Here is a 27,401-nt window from a genome sequence, read left to right on the forward strand (position 1 = left end):
ATTACAGAGCGTTGCTAAGAGAATAAGGAAATTAAGCTGCAAGTTCGCATCAGAGCTGTAGAGGCTTTGTCTCTCTCTCTCTTTTTCCTTTTCAATTTCTTTTTCTTTAATTGTGTTGAGCAAGCTTCTTCTCTCCTAACTTTTGGTTTTTCATTGTTTGGGGTTTTGGCCCTTTCCTCCCACCCACAGCAATCAAAACATGTTGCAGTAAAGTTTTGGATAATTTTTCTGTTTTTCATTAAAACAGCACTGCTGTTAAGGCTGCTCCTCTGAGCCAAAATGCAATGAAAAATAATTGATGTGAACTGTGAGTTTTACTCTAGCGTGAGCAATCATTGTGGTTGTACATTGATTTGTTGGAGGGGTAAGTTTGGTTGAGAACAACAACCTAAACATGCTGCACTTGCTGATGGGATTCTCCTGTGACCACACATTCGTGGTACATGTTGCTACCCATTTTTCTTTCCAGGCATTAGTAATTCTTTAATCACTCCCCGTGACCTGAGCACCAGGCAGAGTTGGGTGCCATGAAGCTTGATGCTGCCTCGTGCCTGGTGCCCAGCACCCACACCAGGCTTCACAGTCAGGAGGAAGGAGTTGAAGTCCCAGGCACATCTGCCCAACACTCCCTGCCCAGACTCACCACCCTTTCCTCACGCTGCCTTTAACTATTGCCTCTCCATCAAGTTCAGGCTTTCTCCTGTGGTCCCAAGGCTGCTTACAGGCAAAAAGGCCTCCTGAGGGAATCATGTGAATGAAACATGGTGCTCAGAGCTCCCCTGCAGACCACGTCTGACAGCAGAAGGTGGGTTGAGGTGAGAGGTGGGTTGACCCCGGCCAGCAGCCAAGCACCCAGGTAGCCACTTGCTCACTCCCTGTCCCCAGCAGGACAGGAGGAGAAAGCAGGAAGAACAAAAGTGAAAAAACTCATGGGTCAGGATAAAGACAGCTCAGCAGGTGTGGAAGGAAGGGGGAAAAGCAATGGCCACTTTGGAAGCCACTTCTGCCCCCTTCTTCCTCTACTGCTTTTATTGCTGAGCATGTTGTTATGTGATGTCCAATATCCCTTCTGACAGTTCAGGTCCTGTCTGTTAAAGGCAAACACAATAATTGTGTTGTTGCTGATGTTTGTTGCTGCTGTTGTTTTTTGAGGTCTTGATGCATAATTTTGAGAACACTATTTTGTTAATCAAACTATTTATTCCTTAGTAACTAGATGTATATATGTTTATTCTCCAGATCTTTATTTAAAGCCATTAATTTAAAACATTACTTATCTCTTAGTATAACAGATGGCGGCAGACAAGAACTGACAGTGGTGAAATTAAATATGAGTTTTCTTGCATTGTGAAATTTTGCTGTGTATCATAGAATCACAGAGATCATCTAGTCTGCCCTCCCCCCAAACAGGATCACCTAGAGCACATTGTGCAGGAAATATGACAAGAAATATGACAAGCACTTGGATAGTACAGAATAGTACAACCACCAATAGCACAGCTTTAATGGAGAGTAACACACACAGGCTAAGTGTAATAAAGGACGAGCTTTATTCTTCCTGCTCTTAAAAAGGAATGCATACAGTTAAGTCTCCACTATCTACGACAAATTATGGTTGGGATAATTCAAAGTTAATGGAAATGAGTTATTGCTTCTTTTGGATCCAGAGTGCCCCTTCAGACAAGTCTTTGTGATGCTCCAGGTTTCCAGAAGGCTTGTTGGTATATACAACAGTGTGTTGTATATGCTGGAGGCAGCATGGTGCCTCCAGCAATCTATACCTGAGCCACAGTTAAGAAGCTCTTACAGAAATAGAAGCCATGATAATAAATTACAATAACTCTATGCGCTGCCACTTAATTCTTTCCCTGAATGCAGAGGAAGATCTTTCCATGGTGGGTAAACATCAGAAATATAATGGAGAAATAATGGAGTGTTTTTTTTTTTTTTTTAAATGTGTGTAATTCTCTGACAAAGATATAGTGGTGTGATCACTATCAGTATCTTAAATGATCATTACTCATATATAAATGTGTGTGGAAACCTCTGCTGTATTAAAAGAGTACCTGCAGCGCTCAGTACCAAAAACAGCAGCCTTAAAATCAAGACACTAAGACAGTAGCTGTCGCAAGAGGAACGTGGCTGCCCAGCTGGGGGGGTGTGGGGTGGAGGCCCGGGGGGACGGGGTCGCGGTGGTGGCCGGGGCTGCGTGTCCCAGTCTGGATACCAGTTGTCATAACCTTAAAAACAGCAAAGAAAGAGGTGTTAGAACCTGTCCAGCTTAGCCACACTCATAGGAAAGCAACGAAGAGAATTGGATACGTACTTATCAGCTTCTCACGTTCTGCATTTACTGTGGAGAGATGAGAAAAAGGACATAAATGTGACTGTCACTCAGTAATGTTTCTTAGCATAAAAAGGCATGCCAGTGCTGCTGCCTGGCTGATGGCAGCAGTGCTGTCGGTGTTGCAAGCGTCTGGCAGGGGGCAACTCAGTCAGCAAGGGGGCTCCCCACTGAGGTGGGGTTAGTGCTTTTTGTTGAGCAGGAGGAGAAGCAGAAGAGAAGCAGCTGCAATGGGAAGTATTGGTGGCACGGGGAGGAGGGAAGTAAATAAAAATGAGACTTGAAATTTATTTTAAATTGATACACAAATCAAATTTAAATAGTTAGATACAGACAAATCTAACTACAGAATTTGTCAGAAAAAAGACAGATCTTTACTAAGAGCTTTGATGCATTTGCAGGATTGCACATGTGCCCCTACTGACATTGTGATTTGTCCTATAGGAGAATATGGTAAAACTGGTTCTAGGATCTAGCTCTTAAAAAGCTCTCTTCCTCCTCTCCCTCCCCCTAGTCATTGTGATGCTTCTAGTTTTTCTGTGGTTCATCAACTTGTGACTTCGAGATGAGTCAGCCAGGATGTCACAGAAGGAAATAAGAATACCAAATGCTCAATTATTTCTACAGCTGGAGCTATCTAGTGCCTGGCTGGTAGAGAACATCTCTATTAAACCTCTGTACAAAAGTCATATTTAAGACATCGTTGCATGCTTTTTACTCTCTGATTATTTAAAACGCTGTTTCTGACAAATCTGGAACTAGGTGTAAGAACAAAAGTCCACAGGTGCAAACGTGGAAAAACAAGCTTTCACTGTGGTATTTCAGAAAACTGTAGAAGTAAGTGTGTTTTTCAATACAGCCTGATTGGTTCCAAACTATATATTTTTTTGCAAAATGTGATATAAAATATTAAACAAGCAGGAAAGCAGAAGTTAAACACACTATTTCTTGTAGAAAAACAAAACAAAACAAAACAAAAACAGATGGGAATATTTGTGAGGGATATTTTAGATTTGATTTCTTGGTCAGTTAAAAGACAAAAAATAGTCTGATATTTCTCTTCTTTGGAAACTCTGTTTTCTATCTCTGGGAGCTTTAAATAACAAAATATCCCAATCAATTCCTTCTTATACTATTTTAACCAGGGCTTAGTCCCGTTGGTCTGTGGTGGGCTACAGACTCACTATGCATTTAGCACATTTCTCCTCTGCTGTATTTCCACTGATAATTGTGATGCTTTTAGCTCCTCAGCAGATCACTTCAGTCTTACCACAGAGCTTGTCCACACACTTGTCATTACTGCATCTACTGCATGGTGGTCCCTCTTCATAAGGTTTTGTTGGGTAATTCCCCCTGCAGAGCAGAAGAGCAATACTTTGTTAGCTCTGTCTTTGGAAAATAATTTAAATACATGGTTTCATCATATTGCTAGAATAATTTGCCATTGTAACCTATTATCAGGGAAAAATAATTTTATGCAAAAAAGTGATCATTATCATTATTTGAAATTCCTCTTGGATCAGACTAAATCTTTCACTGACATGGGGAGGCTTCTTGGGTAATACTGTACTATTCAGACTAACTATACAGGAATCTGCCTCTAGTTCCTCTTTACCCACACATACTTTAAATTAATCTGTAAAATGTATGTCCAGAAATCACAGGGCATGCAATAAACTAGAGGATTGTCTTCTTTTTTTCATAGTATCACTTAGGTTGGAAGAGTCCCTTAAACCCATCTACTCCAACCATCAACCTAACACTACCAAGTCCACTACTAAATCTTGTGCTTTAGTGCCACCACATCCACATTTCTCTTAAACACCTCCATGGACAGGGATTCCACCACTTCCCTGGGGAGCGTGTTTCAGTACCTAGCCATCCTTTCCATGAAGAAAGTATTCCTGGTCCTTAGTCTAAACCTCCCCATGGTGCAACTTAAGATCATTTCCTCACATCCTGTCACTTGTCACCTGAGAAATGAGACTGACGCTCCTTGCTGCAGCCTCCTTCCAGGTAGTTGTAGGGAGAGATGAGGTCTCCCCTCAGCCTCCTCTTCTCCAAACTAAAAATGCCAGCTCCCTCAGCTGCTCCTCATGAGTCTTGTTCTCCAGTCCCTTCACCAGCTCTTCCCCGAACACATTCCAGAAACTCAGTATCTTACTTGTAGTGAAGGGCCAAAACTGAACACAGTACTTGACGTGCAATTACTTCTGAAATTAATTCAATTGCACCGTTCCTACTATTCCTGCAGAGACTGAACTCAAAACAGATTTTATCTGGCAATGCTTGCTGATGGTGAGTGCCCTCAGCCTGAGCCTGCTCACCTGCTTTTTTAGAAAGGGATTTTCTGCAGCCCAGACTCTGCCCAGCACCTTATGCTCTAAACAGACAGGGGAACCCCTAACATGTGGACATAGCTTCTTCAGAAATTTGTTACAACTGCTCCTGCCATTAGTAACATCTGATACCAGGTCAGTTATAGGTTAGTTAAAAAGCAGAAAAATGAAAGCCCAAATGCCATAATTGACTTACGCTGGCCCATAGTTACAAACAAAATGTGCTGCATGATAGAGTCCTTGAAAATTTTCTACTGTATCGCAGAAGTGAACTGCACAGCCAACTTTGTAACTTGTTGCCCAAACAACCTGAAAGGCAAAGTGAAATATGTGATGCACCTGAAGGACTCAAAAAACAACCAGAATTCACGGTATTGAATCAGAAGGAACTAGTGGCTGAACTGAAGGATCTTGTGGCAGCTTAAAACAGACAATACAGGAGCAACATCAACTGCTCAAAGTACAGCAGAGACCTGACTTGAGCAGAGTCTGACTTGAGACCATTAGGCGGTTTTGCACTTATTACCTGGTTCCCTTGGAAACATGACATTGTTAGGGGGATGATCCTTTTCAACCATTAGTGAACAGAGGGCCCAGACACCCCTGCAGTTCAGAATATAGTTCCAATCTCATCCAGCAGTAAACTGCAGGGCAAAACCACTGCCATAATTCTTGTTCCAAAGCAGTCTGGTCTAAGCCTGCATTTTTCCTCTGAAACCATTACACTCATAAACCACTAGACAGAGAAAAAACTCACCTGTGTATAGTGACCACATATTCTAGTGCATCTACGGGTGTTGAAATCGTAGCTTTTGAATTCATTAAACCAGTCATTCAGAGCTGCATGCACAGAAAAGATGGAGGCTGTGCCAGTCCAGATGTTTTCTCCTACAAAAGTAAAGGTGGGGTGCATCTGCTGTGGTATTTTAAGGTAGCTGTTGTGCCGAAACTTGCACTTCTTTGCCCATGCTTTGGCAGACTTAGCTAAAGCAGGGTCCCAGGACTGTACAAAGGAAAGAAAACATACTAGGCATAATAATGCTGAAAACAAACACACAAAAAAACATAATAACAATGCATTGCAGTGACTTAGTTGGATTCAAACAGTTTTAAACAGAAGATTGCAAAGATTTCTTTTCCCCTGACTCCCACTGAACTGCATTCAGTTTCTTTCCCTGTCTTTTCAACTCCCACAACAAATTTTTTCTTCTTCTTTCTCCCTCAGATATTGCTAGACCTGTAGTATCTATCCCTGTCCTGTGGTATCTGACTTGTTACAATACTTAGAGCTGGACAGCAGTGTTTAAGCTGCCTGGTCCATGAGGAGACTGGTTTGTGAGACTTACAGAAAGATTTTATGCTGCTGGATAACTAGGCAATAAAATAGCAGGTCAAATTCAGTATACAAAACTACAAGTAAAGGCACATGAGGAGGAAAAATAGTTTTGACTTAGTATTCATGACAGATTTGGAGCTGACTCTTACTGTTTGTAAGTAGTATAAAAGGCAAATAAAGTATTAGAAATTCCTCAAGAGGGACTGGAGAATGAACCCAAATATATAAGTTCACCACTGAAGAAGTCCTGTTAAATACTGTGTGCAGTGCCTCGTCTTAAAAAGGGACACTAGAACTGGCAAGGGCACAGAGAATATGGGGGATTGTCAAATACTAAGGATGCTCTGTAGCTTTCTGTGGAGACAGCTGAATGTCTTGTGAAGTGTGCAAATAAGCAATGATTACTTGCTCTTTCCAGTACAAGGATCAGAGACTATCAAAGGAAGCTAGCAATTAGCAAGACCAAATCAAATGCAAGGAGATTTTTACATATCATGTAGTTAAGACTGCAATTTTGCTTCGAGATATTAAGGGTGATAGAAGCGTGCATAGGCTGAAAAAAAGTCATGCAAGAAAAACACATCACAAGCCTTTAAAGAAAATGTAGCACCTCTCATTCAAGAGTTTCTGTATATTTGTCCTTCCAGGACTGCACGATCTTTGGTCTGAGCAGCTAAATTTACTCCTGTTTTCTAGCATTCTAACGCAAACATTTTATTTTATTTTTTTTTAACAAAATGCCAATAAATTAACATTTTGAGTAGTCTGACTTTTACATCGTTATCTGAACTTCCTTTCACAGAACTTATATCAGGCTGCAGTTGTGCATTTAGCTTCCTTTTCAGCTAAGCGGCACTGCTGGAGGGTTCAAAGTAATGACGTAAAGTGACTGGGTTTGCCTCCCCCAGCTATCTCTCTACCTATTCCTTACGTACTCCATTGAGCAAGCTGAGACCTATCCATGGCCTGCTCTGGTATCCATTATGTTTATGGGAAGATCTGTTTTCCAGCCCAGCTACTGGTATCCCTACTCTCCAAACAGCACAGCAAAGGAAGATGAGGTGTCTATACGGGTGTCTAAAGGGGCAACCCCCTTTCTTCAATACGGATTCTAGATTGGAAGACACAAGGTGAGGTGCTAGATTTTCAATAAGCCATGTTGCCTTTCAGGAGCTTTCTAATGCCAAGCAGCTTCCTTGTATGAAAGCTGGACTAACATAAGGAAGATTATTGTCCCTCTTTGAAAAAGATAAATGAAATGCTGAGAACTGAACATTACATATATTTTTTTTGTAACACAGTCCTTTGCTATGGGTGACGTTTAGAATTGCAACCTGTCCCCAGACAATGAATCCTCTTCCAATTAATAAGACAGAACAGTACCGTGAAAATTAATTGCTTTTTTATTTCCTACAAAGAACTATCAGATATAGTACCAAAATCATTGACAGAAACAAAGGAAAACACAGAGCAACTGGAGAGTAAGGTGGGCTAACTCAGCAGCACCATCTATGTTAATTTTCAAAGCAATCACAAACGCCTCCTTACCATGCGAAGCATATTGCTGGCTGGTGGATTTGTTTTGGATCGAAAGTTGTTGTGAGCACTCACACAGTCTTCAATGAACTTTGCATCTTCAATGTCAAGCAAGGGATATTGTGCATACACACGACAGCAGGCAAAGAGATCCAGTAAGAGCACCGCAGAAAAAAAAGATGTGATTTTCATAATTCTTCAATGCTCTCGGTATTTTTTCTTAAGTTTTTAAAAGAAATATCCCTTAGGTGGAGATAATGCTGCTAAGCAGTTTCTCTGTAGTCCTCTGTGTGTGGAAGCTCTTCAAAGTGTCAGAGCAACAGGAAGTGAATTGCTTCACAAGGTACAGAACCATCTGACATCACCGCTGGCTGTCTGAGGGTAAGCTGAGGAACACGCATCTGCCACGCATATTGCCAAGGGGTACTGCCACACTTAAATGTCTGCCTTTTCTTTGAATGCCTTCCATCCTGGTTGAATGCCAAGCCATTCTGTGGCTGCAGGTCTTATCTGAAGAGGTGCTGCGCAGCAACTTTGCTACAACCTCTGTCAACCATAAAAATTGTAGCTATGACACAATACAGATCTGCTGTTCAGGTGCTTTTCTTACTGTGCAGCTTAGTTGTGCCAAGTCAACTGCAATTATTTTGTAGAATCTTTCTTCCATTTCAGAGTTACTCTAGGAATAAATGGAATTAGCAAAACTGCATATATTAAATTTTGTGTCCCCACCAGGACAAAAACAAACAAACAATCAATCAATAAAAATTGTTCCTAAGCAGCAGCTTGCTGTGGAACCTTCTAAGCTTCTGATTTGGTGTTTAGCAAAAGTATGACATTGAAATCCCAAGCATAAATGAGGGTGTTGATTCTCACCTTCACTAGCCACCTGTTTATCTAATAGGCTGAAGTTCTTGGAAGAGCTTTCTGTGCTCATGTGAGGAGAGAAGCTGTAGGATTACCACTCCTGAGGTAAAGTTCCAAGCCTGATCCCTTTCTGGGGCAGTAGGATGGGCAGTGCTGGGATTTGTATTCTCGCCAGCTGTTCTACAAGCTGGTTAATTTAATTTAATTTTTTTTTCAAACCTGTAGCCCCCCAACATTTATATCTATCTATCCCCTTAATGGGAGTCATGCAATTAAATATTTATCTCTGTGAATGCGTATGGATGTTAATGCATTACTAATTCTCTGCAGCCTCCTCCCCTTATGCCTGCCATGATTTGTCCGATTTCATGAAGGTAGGACCAGCTGCAAGAGGCAACAGTGTGGGCACCTTCTGAGGTTTTGGATCTTTTGGGAGAGAAACAAAAAGGGGACCTACAATTATTTTTGTTTGACAGGCTTACCACAGCCCTTACAGAGGGGCCCTCACAGCAGAGACCAATGGGATGAGGTTCAGCACCACTAAGTGCTGGGTCCTGCACTTTGGTCACAACAACCACATGCAGCACTACAGGCTTGGGGCAGAGTTGCTTGAAAGCTGTGCATAGGAAAAGAATCTGGGGTGTTGGTCGATACTTACCTGAACCGGAGCGAGCAGTGTGCCCAGGTAGCCAAGAAGGCCAATGGCATCTTGGCTTGTATCAGCAATAGTGTAGCCTGCATCAGGATCAGGGAAGTGATCATCCCCATGTACATGTACTCAGCTCTGATGAGGCCACACCTCGAGTACTGTGCTCAGTTTTGGACCCCTCAATACAAGAAGGATGTCGAGGCCCTGGAGCATGTCCAGAGAAGGGCTATGAAGCTGGTGAACACAAGTCCTGTGAGGAGCGGCTGAGGGAACTGGGGTTGTTTTGTCTGGAAAAGAGGATGCTCAGGGGAGGCCTTATTGCTCTCTACATCTACCTGAGAAGAAGGTGTGGGGAGCTGGGGGTCGTCGTCTTCTCACAGATAACTAGTGATAGGACTAGAGGGAATGGCCTCAAGGTGCACCAGGGGAGGTTCAGGTTGGAAATGAGGAGACATTTCTGCTCAGAAAGAGCAGTCAGGCATTAGGACAGGTTGCCCAGGGAGGTGGTGGAGTCACCGTCCCTGGGGGTGTTCAAGGAAAGGTTGGATGTGGTGCTTAGGGACATGGTTTAGTGGGTGACATTGGTGGTAGGGGATGGTTGCAGCCCTCAGAGGCACAATAGACTTGGACAGAGCGGGATCAGGACAAGATTTGTCCTTGCTTCCCATTTTGTTTTACAATAGTTTCCAGTGCTTTGAAACTCTCCCAGAAAGATCACAGTGTAGTGGGTTTATGTGGCAAGGTTTTGGTAGCAAGGGTCCGTAGGGGTGGCTTCTGTGAGAAGAATCCAGAAGCTGCCCCATACTAGATAAGGGGCCCGATGCTGGCCAGAGACGAGCCAATACGTGATGTTGTTTGTGCCTCTGTGAGGGCAGATTGAAGAAAGGAAAAAACAACAAAAACAAAAACAACAACAACAAAGCTGGGAGAGAGGTGTGAAAAGCAGCCCTGCAGCCCCCAGGGTCAGTGCAGCAGGAGGGCAGGAGGTGCTCCAGGCAGGCAGCAGCAGTTCCCCTGCAGCCTGTTGCAATTGGCACCTGGTGTACCGCTACCAGTGCCAAGGTCACTTATCTAGCAGAGTTTCTATTCTCATCTGCTGTCTTGCTCTGTCCCAGAAATGGGGTGTAGGCATTGGCAAGAGTGATGGGGCCCTCACCATTATGGTCAGTGCTCCCCTCCCCTCCTTCTAAACTGAACATCGATGAAGGCTCATCACCTACTTGTCCCTTAGAAGTTATTTTGCCTCTTTGCTAAGCCAGGCCCAACTGACTTCAGTTTACTGACAGTTATTATCTGAAAAGGCACAGGAAATCTGTAAGAATCTGAAGCTTTTGCTCAGATGGACTTTATGTAAAAACATGACTATATTACATTGACAAGCAATTCATACAAAAATTATTAGCAATGTAGTAAAACTGCGCCATTAATTTAGCAATCCAGTGATCTAGCAGTTTTATATTTGTGCAGCAGAAATGTTCTGCTTGGAGACTGAAAACTGAGACCTTTTTGAAGCAGAAAAATTTGATATATGCAGGATAGTCCGGGTTGTAAGATCACAGAATCATAAAATATCCTGAGTTGGAAGGATCATCGAGTATAAACTCCTGGAAGATGCTTTCTTGGAGAAGATGACTCTGGCTCCATCTAGTGATTACATCTAATTAAAGTAGAAGTGCTGTCTGCCCATAAGCATCTAGAAGTGATGTTTTCATAAAAAGAATTATAATCTTTCACCAGCATTAATCAGCCTTTCTCATAAACCAGATGAAAATGAAGCCTTGTGATTTGGATATCCACACAGTATTTGTCTGGACAATACAAACATTGCCTGTCCCTGCATAAATCTCAAGTGAGATTTAGCACAATGAGTGTGGCATGGGCAGGAAGCTGTACAGCCCAATTATTTGAAAAAAAAGATCCCATGGTTAGGTTCCCCTTTCTCACTTTGCACCTTTCATTTTAAAATGGCTAGAAACATAAGAATAGAAACAAAAATAGAAGAATAGAAACATAGTAAGAAGTAGAAACATAATGGATATAAACATTATTTATAAACATTATTTATTTATGTATTTATGCAATTATTTTGGTAGTAATGAGGGTATAAACAATCTTAGAATTAACAAGGGAGGCCATGAGTGTGGTTGGACTGCAGGCTGTTTTACTGTTGTTTTGGTTAGGCCACTTTGTACAGTGCTGCTTACTGCAACTACGCCCCATAGCCTAACTGAGCAGAACTGTAATGTGCAGCTTGCTGACCTCTCTGAACAGTCTACGGGGATGCCATATGGACCAAAGTACAAGAGGTTGCTAGTTGTTCTTAACCTTGTGGTGCCTACCTCCTGCCAGTAAAGATGGCCCTTTATCACATCTTCTTTGGTCTTCAAGCCCAGCCTGTTTCACACCCTCCTTCCAACCAAAGAATAAGGGATGTGTGATACATCCGCCAAAGGCTGTCTCCTCCCTTTGGTGATAGGCCTGCTGAAAACCAAAGTCACGACAAATAGGCAGTGATAATGCTGAGGAAGACAGTGGTCTCCTGAGTGACAAGTACTGAGTGACAAGTGGTGCCCAGTGACAGGACAAGGGGCAATGGACAGAAATTGAAACACTGGAGACTACACCTAAACATCAGGACGGACTTTTGTCTTGTGAGGTTGCCTGAGCATTGTCACAGGCTGCTGAAAGCAGTTGTGAAGTCTTCCTCCTTGGAGATATCAAAAGTCATCTGGGCATGGTTCTGGGCAACCTAGGTATCCCTGCTTGAGCAAGGGCATGGACAAGGTGGCCTCCAGAGGTGCCTTCTAACCTCAACCTCCCTGTGCTCCTGTCATTCCTTCATGGAGCTGAAGCTCCACTGGGTTGTGCACAATGAGGGATTTTGAATGATCTCAACAACATAGATACAGGAAGCTTGTTGCAGAGTACATGTGTATGCCTAGCTGTGCTGCATCTCTGGTTATCTCTTTATTTTTAATTTCAAGGTGCTAAATGAGAAGATTCAAAAAAATAAGGCTTTTCCGCTGTCCATTGTACATCCATTTTCTTAGGATAACACCTGAAATAGTTGGTGCATGGCAGTAGCATGAAAATGTGTATATTCAAGAACCACTATAATACTATTGGAATATTACTGAAAAATACTCAGGAATCTCCTGACAGAGGATACAGAAAGCCATTACAGTCCACCTCCATGCTGTTTTTAGAAAAATGTTATTTGGAATGAACTACCTTCTCAGCCACACCTAGACTTCCTCCCAAAGACATTAGGGTATTAGGCAAATTAGGGAATGGAGCAAAGTATTTTTTGTGTGGACTCAAGTACCATCACTGAGGATAGTAACAGCCTGTCAGTGTGTAGATATATCATTCCAGTGCCTCACAATACTGAGACTATAGTTATTCTAACTCTTCTCGGTAGCAAAGTATAATAGAAAATTAGGTCATCCATGCACAAAATTTTATATTGCAGGTACTAAGCAATCTTTTTCCTTACAACGTTCGAAATTAAGCTTTACAACCATAAGAAGCCATCTAAATGAAGATTTTATCTTCAGAGACCTAACTTTCAGCTAAAGCACTGGGAAGAGCTGCTGCTCAGGAACTTTCATACTGTGCAATTTTGTATGAAGGAGTTGCCTATTTATGGTCTTAGGTATTAGACTCCTAGATTTGAGAATGTAATCCAAATTTTAAATAAAAGGCTAATATATTTAAAGTCTGTTCTGTGTTTGAGTAATTTTTGAATAGAAAACTAACTGAAGAAAAAGCTATCATGTCTGATTAAATTAATCTACAACAGAAGTCTAGCATATTTTCTTTGAGACTCTTTTATAATATTTTATTTTTTTATGCAATCAGTGGAAAATACCAGTACAGATTTAAATCATCAACTGCAATGTTTTAGATCTGAGTTGTCTGTCATAGACACAAAGAAAGGAAATATAAAACAAATTTGTTCCAAAAGACAAACTCATGGAAGATTCCTTTAAGTTCAGATTGAGTTCCGAACAGTAAGAAAATAGCAGAATTTGACTTTTTTTTTTTTGTTGTTTTATAATAACGGTGAAACATTACCCAATAATAATGTATTTTAACAGTTATTTTAGCATTTATTAGATAAAACTGATACAATTAAGAAAATCTACTTTATTAAACTGGTAACAAAACCAGCTTTGGATCCTTGTGTAAGTATAATTTGTTTTCAAGAGAAAGTGAAATTAAAGCATATGAATTAAAGACTTGCTCTCTTAGATATAGAAGAATAAAATCTGTGTTGAATAAAAGGACTTAAGCAGGTTTCCAGAAAAAAATAACAGAAAATTTATTATTAAAATTTTAGAACACTTACAGAACAGGAAATACTTTATGCATAAATAACAGTACAGGTTAAAACAAAGAAAATAAAAAGTTTACAAATGAAACACAAGGTTTGGCATTTTATTTTGAAGGAGGAACAATAAATACATTACTGAATAAAAACCAAATTGTACTAACTTGTTAAACATCAAGATTTCTAAAGAACTGTTTCTACAGAACCTTTTTACTTTATATATTTTAGTTGGAACATTCTGTCACTCTAGTAAATAGGACTGAGTACATAATATGATGTACTTCCTCTCAGCATCCAAATTCAGCAATTGTCACTTCAAATATTGGCTTAGGATGAATCCTAACAGTTATTTAACTGATAAGTAATTTTCTCCTTGAATTCCAGAAATATACTATGCAAATGTGGTAATTAAATTCAGTTGAATATGTAAATTTGGTAATTAAAAACAATACTTCAGATCTTATCAGACGCCATCTTTAGCTTAATGTTTTCCCAGCATGGGTCTTACCTACAAGTATGTTCAGTTTTATAGCATGTTATCTTTTTATAAACAGCATAAAGTAGTAACAAAATTACTTGAAAAGAAAGTTGTCTTTAAAGTTATGGCAAAAAGGTTTTTGCTTAATTCATTAGAGATTATCTTCAGAACATAGTATGTATTTCAAATACAGTTATATGGACATATCCATGTCTGGAAAATGCTTTTTGATTAAAAAAGCAATTAATAAACCAAGAAACACCAACAATGCTCTTGAAACTATAAGCGTGATACAAGCCTCATCACATACAATTCTGAACTCCCAAGGCGGATGCCATCTTGAGTAATCTATAAATAAACATATAAATGTAAGTTTTGTTGGGAATACATACATTTATAGCAAATAAGGAATATATACAGTGGTGTGAAATTGTAATACGTACAGATAATTTTATCACGTTCTGCATTTTCTGGGAAAAGGAGAAAAAAAAAAAAGAAACAGTTGTACCAGACAGCCAGTATTTCTCTCCTTAAATTTTTACTAGTTAGTTAAAACTAACCAATCAGATTTACAATAAAGAGAATTTGACAAACCTGAGAATTTGCACCAATAAACCTTAAAAATAAAAAAGCCAAAATGTTTTGATAAAACCTAAACAGCAATACTTTGAAATACTTCATAAAGATATTATTGCTTGTAATAATAACATTGATAGGTAAAAGCCCCATATAAAAATGAAAATAAAGCCCCATACAGTCCTTTTAACTGCAATCTCCATATTTTAGTTTTAATACAACTGATTAGTAGCTTTGCAGTCTCTGAAACCCATTACTGTTCAAGACTATCTGCTACTGTTCAAGAGTATCTGCTAAATACTACTTGAAAAAGTATGTAGATGCTGATTTCTTTGGTATGGCTAATGAAGTCAGCAAAGTATCAGAGTGCAAAGTAATACACTTAACTGCAATCATGAGTTATGCCTGTCTATAATCAAATGGACACTTGATAATTATCACTGAGATCCAAATTCAGTATCATGAACAACGTATTTGTTCCCTGAATATAAATGGCCTTAGGAGTTGTTTACAATTACCTGCAAATTGGACCTGCCAGAGCACCAGCAAGGAGCAAACCACAGTTTGCAAGTCTTTATTAAGTAGGTGGTTCTATTTTTTCCTTTACATATTATATTTTGCATTTGCTTTTACTTACTACACAATTTATATCTACAGATGTCCCCTTTTGAACATCGACTACATGGTACTCCTTCTTTATATGGTCTTCTTAGAAAATTACCACTACAAAAGAAAAATATAAGTTTCTATGAGACGGGTTGCCTCATATATTTTTAAGTAAATCATGTGTTGAAGTAAATACACTGAAAACACAATATGCTGCTCACGATTCATTAAAAACCTTGGAATAATTTTGAAATCTTTCTTTTCATTGTCATTGTTCTGTCCATGTAGAAGAAGAGAGTCTTAAAAAGATACTATTTTTCTTTCAGACTTTTTACTGAAATTTATTGAAATACTGAAATCTGTGTTTTCAAGCTCCAACTGCTTTAGGAACAGTACTGGCTGGATTTTTTCTATTTTTTATTTTCCCTCAGAGTATTGATTTAACTGTAAAATGAGTTAGTGTTTCAGTTTCAGTCAGCAATTTCTTTCATTGATCTTTTAGTGTTTTCTAATGCCTAAACAATACTTGGTACAATTACAGCTATTAAATTGGAAAGAAATGGTAGTATAATTTTATTTTTCTCATTTACACAGAAAGAAAAAGCAACAGATCTAACAACTGGGCTGTTATCAACTCATTTCTGAAGATACAGAAAAAAAAAAAAGCTGAAACAGCATAAAAAGACAACTGCATAAAAAGAGTACAGAACTGCAAGAGGTAATTCCAGCTCCAATTCCAGTTGCTTGCAGCAACTTTCTCATTTCTTCTGGTTCGTAGTAAAAAAAAAATAAAAAAAAAATCAATGAAGTGGAGCACAAGACAGTGTTTGGGATTTGCTTAAGATCAGCACAGAATGACTTTATCAGTAAAGTTAACAGACTAAAAAAACAAGTAAATACATGTTCTAGCAGTCATGGCTCTCTTCATAACTAAATCAGACAACCATCACTCTCTCTGATGGTATTTACGAGGGTAACAATAAATGAAAACCCCATTTTACTTTCAGTGAACTTTTTTACAATTACTTTCATTTTCTCAATATTTAAAACAGAGACTCACGCTGGTCCATAGTTGCAAATAAAATTTGCTGCATTTCTTATTCCTCCAACTTCCTCACAAAAAACAACAGCACAGCCTAGTTTGTATGACTTGTCCCAAACAACCTAAAAAAAAGTTTAAAAATAAATTAAAAACTACACTCGATAGCAACCTAGTTGAATATCTAGGAAATACCAAGTTGTTTTAAGAGACCATACATATTACCCTCATTTTGCAACATCTGCTTTCTCATAAAAAAAAAATGCTGGTAGGAAAGCATCTTAAGATGAACTTTAAAATTTTCACACCTCAAGATTATGTGATCTATGCTGCAAGTTTCCAGAATCTTCTATAGAATGATCTCAGTAAGCATCACTGACTTCACGGTCCCTGTGTTCCAAAGAAATTAGGGGGCAACTTCCTGATAGCTCCTTTACATAGGAGCTTTAAGCACTCATAACTTGGGACTGCAAGAAGGGCTTCTCATGTGTGCTGGAAATGGTCTACAAGTAAATGGTAACTACAAGTCTGAAAGCTTTAGCACTGCACAATTCAGACTAAACAGCGTTATCTGCCCTACTGAAGTGAAGATGGTTTACTGTCACTTCCAATTTGAGCATCCTCTGCCTTTTCTTGGGAGATTCTTCCTGCATATGACTAACCAAACTGCACTGAATTCAGTGAAGAACTTTTAACTATATACCTAGAACATCTGGATGATCTTTGTTTTTACTTCTGGAAAGCAAAGACAGAGTGGTTTACTATCACTTTCTGATAGTGCAGGCCTCAGACTGACAAAATGAACATCCCCCAAAATGAATGTCCCCTGAAGTTCCATCTTGTCAGTGTTAACGGCTAAAAGTGGTTATGTTAAGACCTACTCTTTCTCAGAAAAGGACTTAAGTGTTTAATGTGAAACTACCTGAGTCCAAGATTACGGACAGCGTTTCAGGGCCCTTGGTGTAACAGTCTGCATTTTGCACATTTCTGCTGCTTTGAGATTTCTGGATCATGGTTCTCTCAGCACGTCTACAAAGCCTATCTGTTTATGATTTGTAAATTGTATCCATTTTCAATTCTTTGTCCAAGCCTTCCAAGACCATGGTGGCCCCTGGATCATGCAGGGTCTTTGCTCATTGACTTTTAAGAAATGTGTACTTTTACACATTCACTGGTGTTTTACCCATGTAATTTGCTTTTTTTTTTTTTTCCCCAGTGATTAGTTTCCTTCATATTCCTGCCTGAAAGGCATGACTATTTTGTTTGGACTTAACCATGTAGAACAAGCAAGAAGCAAACAACCTGAATTGGGGGAAAGAAAGCTTAGAGTCCAGTATCACTCCAAGAAAAATGTGCAAAAGCCTCCAAAATTCTCTGTAGGAAAAGATCAAACAACAGATTTTCAAATGGTAGTTGTAATCTTCTAGAGATTTACTGCTCAACAGAAAGCAAAATGCAAGTTCTCCAGCCTCGCTTTTGAATACGTAGAAGAATGTAGAAGGCAGAACAAAACATCTAAACTCTCACATTACAACTCCCTACAACTTCTTAATGAGGGAGGGAACTGCCAGTCTATTCTCCCTTGTAACATGATGGCAGAGCATGTTGGAACGGCACGAAGCTGCAGGAGGGGAGGTTCAGATTGGACAAGGAAAAACTTCTTTACTGTGAGGGTGATCCAACACTGGAACAGGCTTCCTAGTGCGATGGTTGATGCCCCATGCCTGTTGGTGTTCCAGAGGCATTTGGATAATGTTTTCAGTAACTTTTTCACTTTTTCACAGCCCTGAAGAGGTTATGCAATTGTACTAAATGATCTTTGAAGGGATCTTCTAACTGAACTATTTTATTCTATGTTTGGTCATAACTTATACTAGTTTGTTTTCAAATGCTTGTTTTTTAAAATACAGCAATAAATAAATCCATTTAAAATATTAAGTGTTCAAAGAAAAGCACTATTTTCTTAACAGAATTAAGTTTGTTGGAATTACCACTGACAGAAATGTATTGCAAATTGCCTCTTTTGTTGCGGATGCTCTGTTTTTTGGTCTTCCTTTCTTACTAGATGTGTAGAGGATACAATTTTCTCATGCTAACTTTTCTGTTAGAGAATTCTCAAAAGCATTCTGCAATTACTGTATTTACTTCTAACAGCAACTCCAAATGTACAGAATTAAGAAGCGTGCGGGTATGCAGTTGGAGAACTTGGAGCAATTATTTTATAGAGTTCACATAGTACTGATACAATTAAATGAGTAGTGAGGCTTTCAGTGACAACAATCCTACAGGAAAGAATTATAGATTATTATTACAGGATTTTATATAAAAGAGAGTAGACCAGTGTAGGGGTAGCTTGCACTATTGCCACTCCTTGAGATTGGCAAAGAAGACAGTAAGCTGCCAGTCACTATAAACCCCATACACAATTCTGTATTAGTTACAGTCTCTGATTTATCCGGTAGGTACTATACAAGAACTGCTCATAGCATTTTACTGAAAATGATTCTTACCTGAATGTAATGATTGCAATTCTTAATACATGTGTGCAGTGAGAAATTGTAGAATATGTTATACTTATACCATGCACTAACGGCAGTCTGAACATCAAATATTTGATAACTTCCAATCCAAATATTCTCTCCAACAGATTCAAAAGTAGGATGACACTGATATCTCTTACTTAAATACGTGTTACTTTTAAAAACGCATTTATTTGCCCATGCCCTGGCCGTCCTTGCCAAAGCTGCATCCCAGCTCTGCAAAACATTAAAGTAGAAATAGTTGTGCAATGTCAAGTTACAGGAGAATCTCAAACAGTCAGATAAAACCAGTCAGGTGATAAAGTAGGCACATACAGATCATGATATACCAATGACAGACATTTTATATTGGAGTTACATCAACAACGCTTTTGCTTGTTTAAGGCATATACCCATGTCTTATTTTGATGTTTCCTATGGCAGCAGAGAAATAGGAATGTATTACATTAGGATTTTTTTCCCTTCACTGTTGAAAATTAACTTTGTACATGCACTTGCTAGCACCAAAAAAGATGTTTGGAATGCACTTTTATTTTCAGGTAAGAAATTAGTCAGTAAGCATGAAACTTTTGGGATATTTTTTCCTATTGAACAGGTCATTCAGGATTTCCATTATTTACATAAAAGTCAAAGTAAAAAATGGACACCTCCTCTAGATTCAGATGGAAAAAATATTAGATGTATTTTTAAGAGATTCTTCAGCAACAAATACTTACCTATCCTACAGTAATGTTTTAAATACACATAAGAGCACTTTACAAAGTTAGTGTCATAAAATAAATGCTTGTTTGGCCAATAATTCTTTCTGCTAGTTATTATTTCTTTGCAGTCTATCACCAGTCTATAACATAACTTCTGATTATTTAACAAACACCCTTTTTATTTGTGCTCCACTCATGACCGTTTTTCAGCAGGTTTCCTCTATCCTTAAAGTACATAGTTTTATGTCTTATATAAAAGATCTTGGGTTTCAATGCCTAGGCTGGGCTTTATACATACGTTTTGGTTCACTCTTCATCTCCATGTGGTTGCCAATATGGTTTTCTTCCTAAGGTCTGTTGCTTTTTCTAACAATGTTTCCAAATCCTTATTTATTTATTTTTTCATCATTTTTTTCTGGTTTTCCTATTCCTGAACACTAAGCACAGTGTCTTTAACCAGCCTCTTGACCTCCAGGGTTATATCCTCCCTAGCTGCCATTCTGGCTTCACACCCATGCCTGCAAAGATATTATCTGCCACCAGCACCTCTTCCCAAGCCTTCCTCGAACAGTACCCCTCGAGCTGTCACACAGTTTACCACATTTACCTCTTCTTGCTGCACAGAACTGCCCTAACCACCAAACCCTCCCACTTCCAGCACCTTCGGTTCCGTTTCGCCCTGCCCCAGCGCAACGCGGTCCAGTAGGAGAGGCAGAGGCTCTCCCTCGCCGCCAGGCACTGCCCATGCAGCCCCCACCCTACTCCAGCCTCCTCCAAACCCTTCTCCCCGACGATGCGAGGCGGCGGCTGAACGCCAGCCCCGCCTGCCCGGGGCCCTTCCCTACCATTTGCCGCATGTTGCTGGCGGCGGGCACGACCTGGCGGCGGAACGCGTTGTGGACCCTCACGCACTCCCTGATGAAAGCCCTGTTGCTGATGCTGGGGAAGATGGGCTGAGCCCACGCCGCCTCCAGCACCAGCCCCAGGGCCAGCACCGCCGCCCACAGCCCCGGCCCCATGGCTCCGCAGCCGCCCCAACGCTCCGCGCCCCGAGCCCTTTCCAGAACCTTCACGACCTCACCCGCCCAATCCCTCCGGAGCCTCGCCGAGCCCCGCAGCAGCCCCCGCTCCCTCGGGGCAGTGCGGGGAGCCGGCAGCCGCTCCGAGCCCGCCGGGGGGCGGTGTGGGGCCGGCCGGCGGCTCGCAGCTCCTCCGGCGCCAGGGAGGCGGCGCGGCCGCGGCCATGGCGCTGTCGGTGCTGCAGCAGGCGGTGGTGTCGGCGGTGCTGGTGCTCTGCGCGCTCCTCGCCGCGCCCAGGATGCTCGGGGGAGGCGGCGGCAGGGCCGGCAGGGCTCCGCGGGGCCCCAGGGCCGGCCCCGGCCCTCACGATCCCCGGGCGCAGCACGGAGGTACCGCGGGCAGCCGCCGGGCCGGCTCTGCCCGGGGAAGCCCGGAGGGAGCCGCCGCGAAATGGCGGGCGGAGGGTGGGGGGGGGTGGTCGTGAGGCGGCTCTTGGGTCTTAGAGCATCGATTTATTGATGTTGCTCAGTCACTGGAATACATATATATATTGGATATATATATACGGCAGCTGCAGTGAGTGGGTAGGTGGCGTGGTGTTGCCGGTGGCTGCGGCGCTGACAGGTTAGGGACTGGGTTGGAACTTCAGCCAGGACAGCAGGTGGGACGCGTCGGCACCGGCTCTTACCAAATCTGTCAAGTAAGGTATTGAGAGGAGCCCAGGATCCTTTCTTTAGGAAAGGTTTCACTGAATGGGCCGGGTTGCTGTTTGCTGTTGCATAATTATCTGGCTGAATGTTTGATTTGCAGAAGTACAGCCTGTGGGGGTAGGTGCATAACACTGAACTTATTGCTCAAACAACCAAAGCAACAACACAGCATGTGTATTTCAACTGTTTACTTATTTACTTGTTGAAAACTTGTATGGTAAAGGAAGATAGAAACTTAATTTGAGAGTCTTTTCTACCTAGACTTAACTTTACATTCTGTATACAGAAGAGTACTGTAGGTAACTTTATTTTGATGTAGGGCTGACCACACCATTTAGAGGAGCGAAGAACAAAGTGGGAGGGGAAATTCCAGTTGTGAAACTAATTACACCTTCGATTTCACTTTTTTATTTTGTCTTCTTTCTCTCATTTCAATTTTTAAGGTAGCCCTCAGGCAGTTCATCAAGTTCACCTGAATCCAGGAAATTCCGAGGGTCATAACTACCAGAGTATTCAGCAGATGAGAAATGCAATGGAAAAACAGATAAAGAGTGAGAGGACAAGAGGAAATGGTAGAGACTTAGCGTTCACCCTTATGCCTTTGTATGCTCTTGGAGTGGGAGTGTTTGCAGCATACAAATTCCTAAAGGTAAGCCTTAAAGCATTCAGTTATTGAAATTAGAAGGAAATGTAATACTTGCTCCCCGCCAAGCATGGCTGTCTGAATGACGTTTTGTGCTCGGTTTGAATTTGAATGTAAACCACAGTTAAAATTGTAGCATATATGATTCTTCCTGCTGAAGAAGGCTTCTGACTTACATATTTTCAGACACTTAATGAGAATCTTATGCTTCTCCCCCAGTCTCAAATAAGAATCTGAGAATGCAAACAGTGCTGTTACCCGAGGCTGTAACTGAAGTCTCATTAGTGTTTCACTTCTTTTTCGTATTTGAGAATGAGCTCAAATATGGGAAGGAGGTGATTCCTGTAGAATAATAGCCTTAGGGTAGCAATTGGATAGAATAATGAGCAGCCTAGGCGCACGCGCGCGCGCGCGCACACACACACACACACACACACACACACACACACGAGTCAGCCCCTCTTTTAAGGGAGGAAAGAGGGGAATAAATAAAAGTCAAGGTTAACCATGAGAAGTAGGAGAGACAGTATCTTCATGTCCATAGTCAGTTTTATATCATCTCCTGTGCAAGAGGAATACAGCTGCTTAGCAAGATGAAGATAAAGGTCGAATAGTTTGGTTCTAATAATCATTGTAATTAGGTTGTATATAAAATTTAACATCATTAAAAACTGTATTTTGTATATCAAAACTCTGTACACTTATGCTTGTGGAACAGAAAAATAAGCATTTTTATAATAACGGCTTTATTAGTTTAAGAAAAGGAGTTTTACCTCCTAATTGATGGTAGGAGATTAGATCCAATAACGTAGAAGGTTCCTTCAGTTCATTTTTGAAAACTGGAGATGAAGAAGCAACTGCTTCCTTTATAACTTTTCTCTGTTATGTTGTCGTTTGAAATCAGAAGTGTTACTTTAATATTGCAAGAAGGCATAGCAGAAATAGTTTCATTAATTGAGTGCAAATGTTTATGGTTGCTATTTGCTATCACTGAATTTGTAAATGTATTTTTATTTTTAATATCAGAATAGTTAATGCAGGCTTTAACACAATTTTATTTATTGAAGATGAAGGCACATGAAGAAAATCTCGCTAAGAGGGAAAAAAGTACAGAAGACAAAGCAAAGGAAACCGGTAAGATACCATTTAGTATGGAAACATTCACCAGATGTGTATATCCTACTGAAACAAAGCTATGTATTTGAATTAATGCAGTCTATCTGAACAGGAACAGTCTTTACAGTTACTTAAGTACTATTAGGAACCTAAAAAATCCACTTTATTCTATATATTTCAAACGCTCATTAGGTTTGTTTGCAAACTCCGGATGGTAGTATTCTTTAGAAGAGATACAGTAATACCTTGTAACCTTGTAAAGGTTCTCTACCTTGTAATGTGTGGCGTTTTTGTCACTTGAGACCTGATTGAATTTTTCTTCAATAGAATAGGTTGTTTAAATAGGATATAATATTCTTTAAAATTAATAGGATATTGACCTAGAATACATTAAGTAGCTTTAGAATTGAACTGTATTGATAACAGAACAGTATAGACAATTTGATACAGACTGTTGTATTTCTGGGCCAAATTAGAGACTTGTCAAAACCATGAGAGGTTTATAGAGGTGTCAAAGTAAGAAAATAAATAAATGATGGTATCTTTTTCTTCATGATACAGAGTACTCTTGGCTGTCAGATTTAGACTATTTTGGACGTGCCAAGAAGTGGGCTTTCCTTTGGAGAAAAAGTTAGGGCACACAGAAGTTCTGTTATTCTCATACTTCTTTTTGGCCCTCTTATAGACAGTTAATTAAACAATTTATCAGCCTCTTTTGGTGTCCCTGTACATCAGATCTGTAATTGGTTTCAGCAGTGGTCTGTTACACTGCTTACTTACCACTCTTATGTATTGCATTTTTGTTTCTTCCCAAGTTTAATAGTATTTTAGAAAGAGTTACTCCTCTCAACTGTAGTGCCTGAAGCATTGAATGTAGTTGCAAGGTGTGAGTAAGCAAATTAATGACAGTGTATGAAGGCACTACTGTTGGCTCAGGAAGTCTTGGAGCTGCACAGTTTCAGAGGCTGGGAAGGTGACAGTCACAGTCTCAGTGTCTACCAGCATATACTGTTAGACACTACTAGAGGCATTACCAGATGAGAAGTATTTCAGTTATACATTGTAAAGCTTCTGTTTTTAAAGCTACAACCTCCTTTCCACATTCTAGACTTCTATAGAGGAAAAAAAAAATCCTGTATTTTGAATCTGTCCAACCATTGTTATAAAGTAATATCCTTTCAGTATTGTAAATAAATTTCATAACACAGAGCATTCGCCTTGCCCCTCCCTCCCTCCTTTTTTTTTTTTCTTTTGCTAGAACATCAGCTTTTAGAACTGGAGCAGCACCTAGCACAGACAGAGAAAATGTTAAATTCTTTATTGACTCAGTTGGATCCACTGTCAAACTGGTGAGTGATTTGAAAACATTTTAGTTAGTATTGTTGTCTGTAAATTGAAATTTTCCAAAATGTTAACAAAAAGTTCAAAAAAAGTTTCTTATAGATAGAGAACATTGTTTAGCAACCATCTTTAATTGCTTACTATTTCTGTAGCCTTTTACAGGTAGTACCTCGTCTGCCATTTAGGGTGTTTTCTAGAGACATCTCCTCTCTTGTTTACCAACATAAATGCAAAAGCTCAGACTTACGATCAAGTTACTGTGGCTTAACAAGTTAAACTTTAATGTGGACTGAGGAGAATAATACTGGAAAAATAAGCTCAGCATCATTTGAAAAGCCTTGTGAGGATTAGATTTCTGGTAGCAAAATGAATGTCTTCAATATCATTAGAAGGTGAAACTGGTTATCAGTGTATAGCTGTTTATTTCTGTGTTTTGAAAGGAACCTGATAAATGAATGTGTGTGCTTTAGGGAACTATCACTAGTCTGTAGTAGTATAAAAACAAGGGAATAAGTAATATTACCTCCTTGTAGTTTTAAAGATGTTCTTTGCTTAAGAAGGTAGGGCCTTACACATGTACCACAAATAAAAATATCTATGCTGTATATTCGGTGTAGACTGACAGCTTTCATGAAGCCTAGTTTAAAACATGCAGAATTTCATGATTGTTCCTTAAGTGTACTTCTGAACTCACTATGTGCTGCGACTATTAAACAGTAAACTCACTGGCCAATTTGCTTAAGAAATTTCTAGCAGTGATGGGGAGGAGAGGAGAGAGAGTAAACAGAGTGAGAAAAGCCTCTGAACTCAATAGCTCTATATTAGGCATTGTCATCCTAAAAATAGAATCACTTGGGTGGTTGTTGCTTTCTGTAGTCACTGCTACACCTTAGTAGCCATTGGAGCTCCAGCATTTGAATTCAGCAACTACATTACTCAGTAGGTGTGTGTGATCATAGAATCACAGAATATCCTGAGTTGGCAGGGACGCACAAGGGTCTTTGAGCCCAACTCCTTGTTCTACACAGGACTACCTATAAATCAATACCATGTGTCTGAGAGCGTTGTCCGAATGCTGCTTGGACTCTGGCAGGCCCAGTGCCATGACCACTTCCCTGGGGAACCTGTCCCAGTGCCTGACAACCCTCTCAGTAAAAAACCTTTTCCTGACATCTAAACTGAACCTCTCCTGATGCAGATTCATGCCGTTCCTTAGGACCCTATCACTGGCCACCAGATCACTTCCATGAGGCTGCTTTTCAGCCTCTCATCCCCCAGACTGTACATACATGTATATACAGAATTGCCCTGTCCCAGGGCAGATTCTGGCACATTCTCCTGTTAAACTTCACACGGTTGGTGATTGCCCTGCCCTCTAATATGTCAAGATCTCTCAACTTCATGGGAGACATTCTCGTTGACCTAAAAGTGTTTGCTAAGTATGGCATTTATCTACTAAAAGAAATACTGCAATCCTACGTATTGTTATCAAACACTCACTTCTAAGGTAATCTTTCAGCTGGTGACATCTCTCTTTTCCAGTGTCAATGCTTTAGCTTGTGAGCAGAAAGATGAAATAATGACACAGATCCAATCAATTAGACGACTGATGAAAGAAAGTGGATTGGATAAATCAGAAAACAAGATGACAGGTACTTGAATTTTCAGTAGTATAGGTACCCAAATAGTTTATATTTTAAAAGAATAAACAGATCTTTCTGTAATAATGTTCAGCTCCTGTATCTTTGGTTAAGTGTGCATGGAATTAATTTATTCCTGAGGTATATCTTTCTTCCTGATTGAAGTATATCTGATACCACGTCTTGATGTATTGTTTTTGTTTATTTGTTTTGTAAGAATAAGCGCTAAAGTACATTGAACTAGGTCAAATAGCAGTCACATTTTGTTAAAACATGTTTCTTGAATGTGACTTCCTGAGCAGTCTGTTAGTACTGGTCTAACTTCAGTCTGAGGATTCCCAAATAGGGACCTGTGGGGCTGTGGGTAATACTTGTATGATTGCGTTGAACAGTAAATTGTCTATTTATTTCCTCTGGAGGTTTCCAAAAGGCGAACAGAGTCCAAGAGAAATATGTTAAGAATGGCTCGTTAGAAATTTGGGGAATTTCTGCATTAGTTGAGTTATTGAAAAAGAGAGAAAAACAGAAAACGAGGCTGCTTCTAAGCTGCCTCTGAAACTTGGAACCTGTCCAGTAATTGAAACCTTTTTTTGTGCATTTTAAGATGTCAACCACATTTGTAATGAGAAACTTGAAGATCTCATTCAGTCATTTGCAGAACACCCTCAAGAGAAAGAACTAGATGACAGAGAAGATGATGGTAATGAAGATTTTCAGGAGGATGTTGATGATGATTACAAAATAGAAGAGCATGAATTATATGATGAGTGTGAAGTACACCGGTTTGAGCCAGATGTGGTAGAAGACCAAGAAATGATAAACAAAAACGTCATAGAATCAGAGATGGGATTGAGGAGACGTAATAGATATGAATGAAATCTGCATGTATAAAATTTACAAAAGCTAATGATTTTGTTTTTCCACAATGTTGTATGCACTTTAAACTGTTTCCAATGAAGCTCCATGCACTGCTATATGCTTTAAAAAGAGGGGTGAAAGCTGCCTGTATTCTTGTCTGTGATGGTTCTCTAAGTGTCATCAATGGCAGCAAAGTTTCACTGAGGATGTTTACGTATTTTTTCTATTTATTTTTTCCTATGAAAATATTTCTGTACTCTGTATATAATGCACTGTAATTATATCTGATGCTTCACTAAAATGTTGGAATATCTTGTAATTTAGACGAAAGAATAGGTGCTTCGTAAATGTTTTATAACTAGTGAGTTTAGTACCACTTGAACTGTGACTTGAGTTTATTAAAGAGCATGCACTGTTGAATTCAGCTCTTTTTGGAAAACTTCTGGGGGCGGGGAGGAATGAAAACCAGTACACATTAAGACTTAATGTGTTCATAGACAAGTTTCTTTCTTCGGAGAGAAATTCAGCCACAAATACTGTTAAAATAATTCTCATTTGTCTGTCTCCTCAGGAATGATGTATAGTTTTGTACGTCAATTGAAACCTTACATTACAGCATTACACTGGATAATTTTCTTTATTCCCCAGCCATCGGTGGTTAAACTTGGCAGCTGCCTAGTAATTGCCGATACCCATTAGCACTAGTGTCCCTGATTCATATTTGTTTTA

General features: G+C 39.9%; 3 protein-coding genes across 3 annotated transcripts; 1 reads left to right on the forward strand and 2 right to left on the reverse strand.

Annotated features, from left to right (window-relative positions):
- Window positions 1–1,549: 1,549 nt before the first annotated feature.
- Window positions 1,550–7,810, reverse strand: LOC311221986 (glioma pathogenesis-related protein 1-like; the record flags this gene model as incomplete). The annotated part of the gene is made up of 7 exons (XM_084306037.1): window positions 7,568–7,810; window positions 5,441–5,686; window positions 4,880–4,992; window positions 3,615–3,697; window positions 2,327–2,353; window positions 2,067–2,240; window positions 1,550–1,563 (listed from the first exon to the last, which is right to left on the reverse strand). Exons 1-7 carry the CDS (start codon window positions 7,745–7,747, stop codon window positions 1,550–1,552), a joined length of 837 nt encoding a protein of 278 aa, XP_084162163.1. The 5' UTR covers window positions 7,748–7,810.
- Window positions 7,811–16,120: 8,310 nt separating this feature from the next.
- On the reverse strand, window positions 16,121–20,363 carry LOC311221993 (glioma pathogenesis-related protein 1-like; the record flags this gene model as incomplete). The annotated part of the gene is made up of 3 exons (XM_084306047.1): window positions 16,121–16,228; window positions 18,614–18,859; window positions 20,190–20,363. 3 exons carry the CDS (start codon window positions 20,361–20,363, stop codon window positions 16,121–16,123), a joined length of 528 nt encoding a protein of 175 aa, XP_084162173.1.
- Window positions 20,364–20,571: 208 nt separating this feature from the next.
- CCDC107 (coiled-coil domain containing 107) lies at window positions 20,572–27,086 on the forward strand. The gene is made up of 6 exons (XM_084286432.1): window positions 20,572–20,753; window positions 21,518–21,723; window positions 22,785–22,851; window positions 24,092–24,182; window positions 25,717–25,826; window positions 26,419–27,086. Exons 1-6 carry the CDS (start codon window positions 20,588–20,590, stop codon window positions 26,688–26,690), a joined length of 912 nt encoding a protein of 303 aa, XP_084142558.1. The 5' UTR covers window positions 20,572–20,587; the 3' UTR covers window positions 26,691–27,086.
- The last annotated feature ends 315 nt before the right edge of the window (window positions 27,087–27,401 follow it).

The sequence above is a fragment of the Netta rufina genome, assembly GCF_964035555.1.
Source record: "Netta rufina genome assembly, chromosome: 1".
Taxonomy (NCBI): domain Eukaryota; kingdom Metazoa; phylum Chordata; class Aves; order Anseriformes; family Anatidae; genus Netta; species Netta rufina.